The sequence below is a fragment of the Phalaenopsis equestris genome, unplaced genomic scaffold, assembly GCF_001263595.1.
Source record: "Phalaenopsis equestris unplaced genomic scaffold, ASM126359v1 Scaffold202921, whole genome shotgun sequence".
Classification (NCBI taxonomy): domain Eukaryota; kingdom Viridiplantae; phylum Streptophyta; class Magnoliopsida; order Asparagales; family Orchidaceae; genus Phalaenopsis; species Phalaenopsis equestris.
Genome location: NW_018222582.1, coordinates 83,118 through 94,816, shown reverse-complemented (window position 1 = coordinate 94,816; position 11,699 = coordinate 83,118). Strand labels below are relative to the sequence as shown.

At 34.4% G+C, this 11,699-nt stretch overlaps 1 protein-coding gene across 3 annotated transcripts in view; it reads right to left on the bottom strand.

The window, feature by feature from the left end:
• The window catches only part of LOC110036131, a 30,838-nt gene extending 20,201 nt beyond the window's left edge, over positions 1-10,637 (bottom strand). Inside the window, exons 1-5 of one of the 3 annotated variants that reach the window (XM_020740499.1) lie at positions 10,285-10,637; positions 10,054-10,205; positions 8,130-9,450; positions 7,827-8,038; positions 7,251-7,474 (exon numbers count right to left, since the gene is read on the bottom strand). In XM_020740499.1, coding sequence (XP_020596158.1) covers positions 7,251-7,474; positions 7,827-8,038; positions 8,130-9,246 — 1,553 coding nt within the window. In that variant the 5' untranslated portion in view covers positions 9,247-9,450; positions 10,054-10,205; positions 10,285-10,637. Of the gene's footprint in view, positions 1-7,250; positions 7,475-7,826; positions 8,039-8,129; positions 9,451-10,053 lie in introns of all 3 variants that reach the window. The other 2 variants (XM_020740498.1, XM_020740500.1) reach the window with 2 other exon arrangements.
• Positions 10,638-11,699: the final 1,062 nt, after the last annotated feature.

Below are 11,699 nucleotides of genomic sequence, written 5' to 3'. Positions count from 1 at the left end.
GAATTAAATCATCATAACTTCTTCCAACATTAAAGATTAATACTCTCCACAACTTCTATCCAACACTTTAATTACTTATCATTTTAAGGAGAAAGATAAAGAAAACTACTTAGAATTCATGAAGAAAACAAAACCACACTTTAGTTTAGAAATCAATGTCAAACCAACAAGAAATCTCAATTAAAACTAAAAGTAGTTTAAAAACAAAAGATAAAAACTTATATCAAATTCTTCACCAAACTCTTGAAGTTCATTTAAATCTCTTCTCTTTTACAACACTCTCAAAATAAACTAAAAATAAAAATGATAAAGTAAATTTGTGTGGTGTCTGAAAATCTCTCCAAAACTATCTCTCCAAACTCATAAGGACTCCTCTTCAAACTCTTTTCAGAACTTTCAAGCACCCATTTCAAATGTCTCAACTTCTACACCCATTTCAATCTTCCTTCTTTTATAAACTTCCCAAGAGGTGCCTTGAAAATTCTTCAAAATGTGTTCAAATTCAATGTATTCTTCAAGGGATGCCTCATTTCACAAGTCTTTTAATAATATTTTCGTTCCTAGGGGTCATAATCATCCTCTTTAGCCTATAGGTGCCTCAAATGTCTCTTCAAAATTCGACCAAATGAAACTTCGACCAAAGGAAAAAAATCGCCAATTACCTGCCTCTGACGCTTAAGCGCGGGGCCTCTGGTGCTTAGATGCAGCCTCTCTGTTTCACCGGCGCTTAAGCGCCGGATCTAGCGCTTATGCGCCAAAATACTTTTGCACAATTTTCACATTTTTGCCCCAAATTTGATTTTTTTCACTCCTTTTAGCATTTTTCAACTTTTTACTTGTATCTGAAAGAAAAAACACACAAATACTTTCCATTAAAGCACAATATCTCAAAAATAGGTATAAAAATGCGTCTAAAAATACAATATATTTTAGGTGTATCATGAATCAACCAGTTATCCAGAAGCAATTGGTATGCGAGATTCACTTGCTACTTTTTGGAGATTGAATAGAGCTATTTTATTCTTAGATTGGTGTTAATGTTCTTGCTAATCTAAAGAATTTTTTATTTTAAGTATTCTAGAAAAAACTTTGAATCAGTTGTTTTTCATACGCATAAATCAAATAGCAAAACAATTTATCCAAAATAGGGGCAGAATGGTCATTTATTCAGAATCAGCTGTTTTCCAAACGCACAAACCAACTTATCAGGATAAGCAGATTATCTGGATAAGCTGGATAAGTTGCAGCTGCCCCAAACAGACCCTAAGTTAGCCTGAATAAAATTTACCTTAAGATACATGGAATAAGAGATGATCGTGTGATACGAGTCTCGAGGCTTGACTCTTAGGTTTTCATCCAAATCTATGGAGGTCAAACACATGATAATATCGTGAGGGTTGATAATCATCTCCACACGTTGCTATGAGTAAGAAATCTCATATTTAAACCAATCTAGCTCATCTTAAAGCATGAACTTAAGCTTATCATAAAGTGGTGTCCACTTTTGATGGGTGCTTTGGTTATAGTAGTGAACACTCGTGATAAGCATGGCCTCAAATCTAACTCTGAGTAAGAAATCTCAGAGTTAAACCAATCTAGCTCAAACTTTTGAAAGATTGACATAGGCAAATGAATTCCAATATTAAAAAGTTTAAGGCTTCTTGTTGGATATGGTGTTTTGAAGAGTAGGAAGAATTATAGGGTATGGCCCAATCAATAGATGTGTAAACTTTTAAGGTATAACATAACCAAAAAATGTATGTAAAACTTGGGGGATTATGACCCAACCCGAGAATTTACATTGCACTTTTGGAGTTATGGCTCAACTTAAGGATGTGGATGTGATTTATGGGTTATGAAGTAACCCAAAGATGGTGGAGTCTAGATTCTCATTAGTCAAAGAATACCCACAGTGGTACCTAAGTAAACCTATGAACGTCCAAATCAACTCCTTCAACGTGTAAGACTTATAACCTCTTATGAAATCACTTTATAGAAGAGTTGGTCTGAATTGAATATTCAATGAAAATACCTTACGCAAATTTTTGTCAATATATTTATGAAAACATCACGTATTCACGTTCTATAATGGATAACTGAGGCTTACTGTTTTGCTGATCGAAATGCCAAATGATCAGGATTTAATATCTTGAGTGTAATGAGGGCCACCATGCAAGTCTTCCTATTTTGATATTAAAGACTATTGCAAGGGGGACATATAACTTAGGATTGAAAAAAAGCCAAGCATGGCCTTGCAACCTTGCCTTTAGGTGTAGCACTTTGAATTGAATATTGATCGAAAAATAAAATCAAACAAACTTAATCAGATCACGAAATTTGTTACGTGTGTTGCATCTACCATTTTAAGCTTTGAAATCTCTCTTAGAGACTTAGGTTAGTTATCATCCTAGTATTTTGTTTATGTTCACCAGTCTTCAAGTATATGATTGTATGCCTCAATTCACGTGATTGTTATGTAAAAAGTTGCCATAACAATGTTTTCTTGTCACTACCATAAGTGGGTACTAAAAAGTGTGCTAGGCCATCCCAACAATTTTTGAAAATCACGTATATGCCATGCACGGGACATCACGATCACATTTGATTTCTTCCCTACAAAGTCGATAAGAACATGTCTACATGGCGCATAGCAGTGAGGCTATGTATTATCATCATGCCAAGAAAGGTTATACTACTTTAGTGTTGTGCACGCATGTGACACATCTTGTAATAGATGATCAAAGATTCCCACCAGATTAAGAAATATATCTATGAGGATTTGGATTTGTATCTACAAATACACAAGTTGTTTATAAAATGAACTGCATGTAAGCGTGCCCAATGCATGAGAAATTTCATAGGTCGATGCATGTTCCTCATGATGTTTCAATTTTGCTAAGTCTTTCAATTTAGTGCCATAAATTCATCCTAAGATTCTCAAAATCACATAATTTTAAGAATACTTTTTATCACAATGCACATTTTAAACTAATGATTTTATCTAACAGTTTCAATAGTGCTTTCATGCAACCAATTAAGGGATGGCAAGGTTGATGATGTCAAATTTTGAAGGACGTCAGTGCCCCACACAATTAAGGCGTATATATGGTCAATAATGATCTTAGTTCATCAAGCCACTAAAACAATGATGAACACGCAATGGCATTGTTAATGCAAAGACAAGCCTCACAATTTCACAAAAAAGACGTGTATGAAAACTGAATAGCACATCGGTGTCCAGAAAAACATGTATGATGAGGTTTTTATGTTAGATGAAGAAATGTGAATGAAAAAGGCCATGTTTAGGTGATCAAATAGCGGTTTTAATAGCCTGTCAATGCTTATCAATTTTCATCCTTTGCTTGCTTTAAAAGAAGGCTTAGGACCGCTACATATAGAACAAAATATGGCTCTCAACAATGTGGGATTAAGTGTTGAAGTAGAGCTTTTGAATCCCTTCATCTATGCAGGGCTAAATTTGTCCACATAAATGATGAGGTGGCACTAAACTATTGCGTGAAAATAGCATATTGGCATTATTCTGAGCCATGCATGGCCCTTTCATGAGAGCTTACATCCTTAGGCATTCTCAAAATTGATTTGAGGGGTTCAGGCCCACACAAGGCCAACAGAATTATTAGTTCTATAAAAATTAGCTTGAACAAATAGAGATCTGTCAAACTAAAGCGATTTAATCTGAATTCCACCGAGTCACAAATGACTTGATAATTTTGTAGGGGGACAAATAAATTAGTTGGGCTTGATTATGAATAGCATATCCTTGATATATTTAGAGGTCAACAAACACATCTTGCATACATCTATTGCTGTGAACCAAGTTCAATAGCTAGTATTTCCTAAGTGCTAAACATAATGTGACGTAAAAGGGTTGATTTCTTTTTTATCAAAAATCAGAAACTAAATTTTTTATTTAACTCATTATATGTTATATATACATCTATTATATGCATATTATATTTATTTCATGAGCCAGCTTTAAACAACAAGCAATAAATTCTAATGCAAAAAATAATGATTCAATTAGCAACAATAATATCAAGTCTTTTGAAAGTTTAAAAAAATCAATGGAATAATAAAAAAATAAAAAAATAAAAAAATAAGTGTGACATTGAAAGATAGTCTAGGGATTGTGGGATAGATTACAATGTGAGTGAAAGAGTATAAATAAAAAGTATTAAGAAGCATGCATACGATACATTGATAGACATTCTCTAGAAGAAGCTTAGAAACAAGAAGCAATTAATGCTAGCGATAAGAATCAATGAGAAGAGTAAAACAAATTTTACCATTAACTCCATTAACGATTTATCCCGCACAAATGTGGGTAGAACTAATTGAAGTTAGGGCTAATCATTTAAAAATTCATGATTTATCCTTATATATGCCATTGTGTAAAGTGACGACATATCTCCAAGTTTAAATGCAACCATAATTCTCTCTTTCTCTCTACTTATTCCCATAGCCAAACTAGACTATTCTCTTTCTTACATTCTTCCATTGTTTTAAGATGTAATGACAATCCATGGACTTGTGTCTAATTCTAATTATCCCCTCTTGATTAATGTGAATCATTGTCCTTCCTAGTTTTAAGTGCCTCTATAATCAACCAAAATAGAAGTAATCATTATAACGATTCATGATTCATTCTTCTCGTATAAAAATAAAGTAATTTTACATCTCTCATAATTCAACGTCAATTTTAACATAAGCAAGAGAAATAAAAAAAAAAGACTTCCCAGTGGATGATTTAATAAGTTTAGATTTGATTAATGTGCTTCTTTGCCCGTTATTTGCCTTAAAATCATCACATTTTTGTGTATGTATGTGAATGTGTGCGTGTGTGTTTGTATAGAGAGAGAGAGATTGCGCTCATTTTAAATAGTTAAATGTGTTTTTAATGAATGTATGATCACCTAAAGATAAATATTAAAAAAATATTAAAAAATGAAACATAATAAAAATATTAATAAAAAACTTAAATGGTTTACATCCAAAATACAACTAAGCCAAAATAAATCTCCTAACTTCATTATAATGATTATTCTTTTTTTCGTCTCTCAACTTATACCATTAACCACAACCTGACTTATTATCTTTCTTAAATTCTCTCTTTTTCTTTATTTGCCCAACAAATCCCTTGACTAAACTAACTCATTCCTTTTATTGTGTCTTTACTATAGTAGCATTATTTTGTAAGGTAATAAAAATCTCCATACTTAGGTCTAATCCTAATTTATTCTTTCCTTTTCTCTTAATTTGTCCCTTCTTAATTAATTTGACTCATTCTCATTCCAATTTTCATGCACCTCTATAATCAACCAGGTTGGACCCATTCATTAGAAAGATTCCTGATTTATTCTTATATATATTGTTTTGTAAGGCAGCAACATCTCCTTACGTATATATAACTATAACTTAATTTTTCCTCTTAACTTATACCATTGATCAAATCGACTCATTCTCTTGCTTATATTCCTACTTTATTTGATATATCTAATCTTTAAAGTAACAATAATGCCAAAACTTAGGTCTACCTCTAATTCTCTTTTTTTTTTTAATTTTTTTTTGTTTAAATATATCCCCTTGACAAAATGATCCATTCTCTTTTGATAATCTTATTTTCTTTAACACTGATGTCTTGTAAGGTAATGAAAATCCCCAAATTTTGGCCTAAATCTAATTTTGACCTGTATTTCCCTTTCTCTTAACCGTCCCCTCTTGACTTAATCATTATAAGGATTCATGAATTATTCTTATATATCATTTTCTTAAGGCAACAACATATACCCGAACTTAGATACATCTATAATCATTTATCTTCATTGTTACAACTTATCACATTGACCAACACAACTCATTCTCTTTTAAGATTCCCAACTTCTTTAATAAAGCTGTCGTTCTTTGAAGTAATGATGATACCATAATCTAAGTCAAACTCTAGTTTTCTCTTTTCCTTTTTCTCCCAATTTATTCCCTTGATTTGCTTTTATACATTCTTAATTTTTTTAGTAGTGTTGTCTATAAAGCAATGTGCTTTAATTATGGATGGTCTTACTGGACACTTACAGGAGGATGTATCTTGGTGTATGCTTTTTGTTGATGATATCCTTCTCGTACATAAGACGAGAGCAAAAGCTCAGGAAAAACTTGAATTATGGAGTCTACCTTAGAGTCTAAAGGCCTTCGTTTGAGTAGAACAAAAACTGAATACATGGGATGTAATTTTACTAGTAGTAGCTCTAGTGATAGAAATGTAACATGGGTGATCAAATTATTAAAAGGTGTGAACACGCTTTAGATATCTCGGGTCTATTCTTCAAAGTGATGGTGATATTGATGGGGATGTCATTAGTAGAATTCAAGTTGGTTGGTTGAAGTGGAGGAATGCTTCGGGCTTATTGTGTGATAGAAAAGTACCGCTTAGACCGAAAAGAAATATTTATAAGATGGTGGTGAGACCTGCAATGCTCTATGGCACTGAATGTTGGCCTTTAAAAGAGAAGCATAGAACTAAATTAAGTGTTGTCGAGATGAGAATGATTAGGTCGAAAAGTGGCTTTATATTTTAGAGATAAAATGCAAAATGAGAATTTCTGTGATAAGGTTGATGTAGCTCCAGTGACAGACAAAATTATAGAGAGTCGCCATAGATGGTTTGGTCACATTAATCGTCGACCAGCTGATGATCCAATTAGAAGAGTAGATGTTTTAGATTCAACTTAAGTTAAGAAAGGCAAAGGTAAACCTAGGAAGTTTTTGGCATATTATATAAAAAATAATCATAATTTATTGGAGTTAAATAAAAATATGATACTAAATAGGACGCAGTGGAGAACAAGGATTCATGTAGCCGACCCCACTTAGTGGTATAAAGGTTTTGTTGTTGTAGTTGTTGTTGTCTATATAGCAATGAGAAACCTTAAACTTAGCTATAAAACCTTAACTCTTTCTTTCCCCTTCTCTCAACTTATTGACTCATTCTTCATACTTTCAAGTGCCATTATAATGAACCAAGTTGAATGTAATCATTATAAAGATTTATTATTTATTCTTATATAGATGTAATTATAATTCTTTCTTTTCCATTCTCTCATCCCATTGAACAGCCCAACTCATTCTCCTCCCTCGTTCTTCACGTATGCAAACTTACATAACCCAAATGAATTCATGCATCACACACTGTTGTACTGGAAAATATTAAAGCAAAGTTATAAGGTCATAGAGCATACCCTTGTATCATCTCCATAAGCTGAGGGTACAATTCCCCATCCCTCAAGACTTCAATCCTTTTCGAAATTGATTCAACCGTATGAATAGAAATTTTTAAGCGGGTGTGAAGATCTTTTATGGCCACTCTTGTCTTATCAACTACAGAAGGCTCGTCCCCATTGATATCATGATTCCTCAGTTGAACGCATTTCTTCTCATAAGCAATCCGCATACATTCACCAGACTGTTGGATAAGTTTCCAGTTAGGCAATCTTTCTCAAATTTTAGATCATTTTGTAAGATACATCTTCTCAAACTGTAAGATCTTGATATTTTGTACAAAATAAAAATAAAAATAAAAATAAAAATAAATGAAAAAAATATATATATATATATTCTTGTTTTCAAGGAAAACAACCAAAGTAATTAAAAATAATTTGCTTTCTTAAAGAGAAAGAAGTTGTCTTGCAGAATGCCAATAAAATTTTGCATTTTATACAGATATACTTTAGCTAAAATCCTAGGAGTAATATATATACTTATCGTTTCTTTCTTGAAAAAATAGCTATTATCCAACTCAGCATTAAAACAAGCACCTTTACTTCTTCATATAACTTCTTCTCCCATGCATATAGCCTGTCTAAGGTAGATTTGTGGCTTCCAGAGACCATGCAACACTCCTCTGAATAATCACTACTGCTCTCATCAGCATCCCCTTTTGAACTACATGAAGCTTTAAAAAATTTTGAAGAGGATGAACATGATGAGGTTGATCGAAACAAAGCAACTGGATTCAGCATTCTCACAGCTGCCAAAATATCCAGCAAATCTTATTTTTGGAAATTAATAACTTGAACGCAAAATTCCATACAATTATGCCATACTTTTTATTATTTTACCTGCCAGATCATTCGAAGCTGAAGAATAATGAGCTCTATTTGCTTCCAGCATTACCAATATCTCATGTGCACATTCACAGATTCTCATGAACTGATTCTCCATATCCTTCATCACCTCCGCCAAGCTAGAAGGCCTTCTGTTCACATATACTGTAAAACCGGGTGTTTTTTCAGCATTACTGGTTGCTGCCACCAGATACCGAGTTGGGATCTCCAGTTCTACTGCATTTTGATCTTTTGATGCTTCAGTGCTCTGTGCCCCGTTAGATTTGAACTCCTTTACCTCTTGAACCTGTTCAACCTCTGTATTTGCAGAAACCGGACTTTCATCACAAACTAGGACTGTATGCTTAGATTCAACCTCTAGTGTCTCATTCTTTGGTTCAGCCTTCCAAAAAACTGCATTTTCTTCTTCATGGTCATGGTCATGATCATCATCTATATCTTCTTCCAGTTCAGGAATTCCTTCCGCTTCTCGAACCTGCCTCAACCCAGCTATATCGTCATCGTTTACTGTCCTATCAAAACTGCTCCTTGAGGAATACCCCAACTGATCCGATGAGAAAGGATTCCAGAAATAATCCCACATAGAAGTTTGAGGAGATGAGAATTGATAGCTTGATCTATTGTAAGGAGAAGAGAAGAATGATGCTCTATTAACTGGTGAAGATTGTGACACAAAGAAACCATTCATACCAAGAGTTTCCCTGGGATAGTAGGATTCAAGCTGCACAGTTTCATGTGGCTCGAGCCATTCTTCAACAGCAACTGATTGAGTTCCACCTGATCTTAAGTAATTTACAGTGTAAACGCTGTTCTTTACCCTCTCATTTGTTGTTGGTGTAGAGAACTTAAGAGGAGCTCTGATTTCTGGGCTCAGTTCCTTCACAGGAGTGAATGGAGGAGTGGTGTATGAATCAGACAGAAACTCGTGGAGATCATCAGCCAAAACATACTGTAGAAGAGCAAATGAGACTCGCCTCATTGACTGAATGTAAGCAACATGGCCAGAGGCAAATCTGTTTCTGTGCTCAATCACCTGTTTAATGAACTTCTTTCGTTCTTTGCAGAGCTGAACTGCCTCCTCATCATCCAGCTTAGAAGCCGAACATCCCATCTCAGCCCTCCAAAGAATTCTTTAAACTGAAATCGAAGCTAGAGCAGAAGAAATAAAGACATTTCAGAAAACTCCTGTGATTCTCTAGTTCTGCATACATCTCATCAATTATACTTCCTTCAAATGCTGCAGTATTGCCAATGCAAGAAATCAATACTCGAATGAAGAAGTAACCAAATGCTTTTATGAAGAAGTTGACGAGTCCTGGCAACAAAGCATCAACATTAAGAGAAGTAAAGAGCAAAAGATTTCTTTGGATCTGAACTTTACTCAAAAAGCTATTGACACGAGCCATGAAAAAAGTGCGACTTTCTATAAGAAGCAATGAATTAATATATTTCTCAGAAGTTTTATTCTACAACGTCCTTATGAAAAACAGTGCCATAAATTCGGGGCTGCCTGGCAACCCCTTAAATTTTAGGGGCGGTCTGGCAACGCCTTAAATTCTAAGCCAAGATTATAAAGAGCACAAAAAGATCAAATTTTTATGATCCAAGGAATCACGATAAAATATCATGCTCTATGAGTGAAGAAATCAGTCATTTTCTGCATACAGCATGAAGCATAAAAAGAGGGCAGTGGCCAAGCAAGAAGCAAGCAGATTCCTTCCCTCTTAGCAGATGTTTTTCAGCTAACCAGACGGGAATCAAGTATTATATATGCTTCACGCTTTACGTAAACATTAACAGAAACAATGCACACGCACAGCACAGTTATGGAGAAAGGCATCTCCTTGTCATGTTTATCCTATAGAATCAAGCAAACAAAAGCAATAGAACATATTTCTTAAAGGAAAATGAACGCCACCGTAATTAACGTGCGGAGAAGAGGCTCCGTTGAGCTTGTTTAAGCTGAAAGCGGGAAGATGTCTCTTCCTTTCCTCCGCCTAGCCAGAATGAGAAGCAGAGATGGAAAATAGGACGAGGGGAGGCGGCCAGCTGGCTCTGATTGAATGAATCCTAGACGAAGACGGAGAATGAAGACGGAGGTGCAGGCTTGGTGAAAGCAAATGGAGAAAAAATGAGCTAGTAAAGTTACCGGCATTACCTTGGAAGAGAAGAAGAGATGATCCAACGGTCAAATGGTTTCAAAGAAGACACAGAACTGGGCTTGTGTGAGGACAGAAAGAAAGCAAGCAAGAATAATTCTTTAAATAAACAACGCCCTTGGATTTCAAGTTATATACATCATCTAACCCCGGTTATGTAACGGCTGTGATCGCAGACACGTCATGGATTCGTCATCACCAGCCATCAATTCCTCTACTCATCACACGTACGAGAGAGAGAGAGAGAGGAGAATCAGATGCGGGCTGAACGAATTAAAGTGTCTGATTCCAAATAAGGTTTTGACCAGTCAACATTTATCATACCCTCCTTTTAAATTTAGATAATGATGATTTTGATACTGCCTCTATTTATTCGAATGTCTTTTTATCCTGAAAAGTGATTTTATTATTGTAAATATCGGCACTGTTGATGCGGTTTTTTTTTTTTCTTGAATGGTGTCAATCATTTACATGTGTCTGTACCCAAAAATATCTACACAGATCTAGATAAAAAAAAGATCAATGGAGAAATATCTCTCTAACAAAAAGCTATAAGTGCTCATAAAATTATCTATTGAAGACCATTAGCCCAATAACTCAACCAAAAAGTTGATGACAGACCAACAAAAAATAAACACTCACCCCAAATATCGAACAATAATCTAGTATTCCTAGCAATCTCACCATTAATAATATGAAGCTCTCTTAGCTACTATTCTAAAAAATCCTTGAAGATCTTCAGACATAGCCAAAGAACAAAAGTTTGATCAATCATCTTAGAGCTGACAGACTGTCTCTCTCCCACTGACTTCCTAGAGTGAAGATTGACCGACATCCAAGCAAAATAGTCGACTAACATCAGATGGATCGACAGACTCGAGGACCTACCGACCATAAGGCTTTGATACATTAAATGACGGGAAAATCAGTTATGAATATGAAAAGTTACGAAAAAAGATAGTAATGTCCTATAATGCTCTTATTAAAGCAGGGGCAGATGTGTAATTTTATATTTTGATCCACTATCTTTTATAAAATAGCGGGTCTATAGGATGTATATGGAGTTTTTGGCTTTTCTCTCAAGACCCATATCTGTAAGGAGATCCCTCTCCTCTTATCCCTTGTAACCCCAGTTACAATATATATATATATATATATGCACATACTGTGACCTATTGGTAGAGCAGTTTATCTAAATGTCATAAGCCCCTTAGGTCATGAGTTCGAATCTACTCGTGTGTAGAGTGTGCTACTTGATGCAGGTAGATTAAGTGTGTAAATTTTACAAGTATTTTTCAATATTACAAAATTACACAAGACAAAAATATAATAAATATGTAATATGATACCAACAAAAATACCTTTTATGAAAATAGTTTATCTTTTAAAACTCTTTTTAAACTAT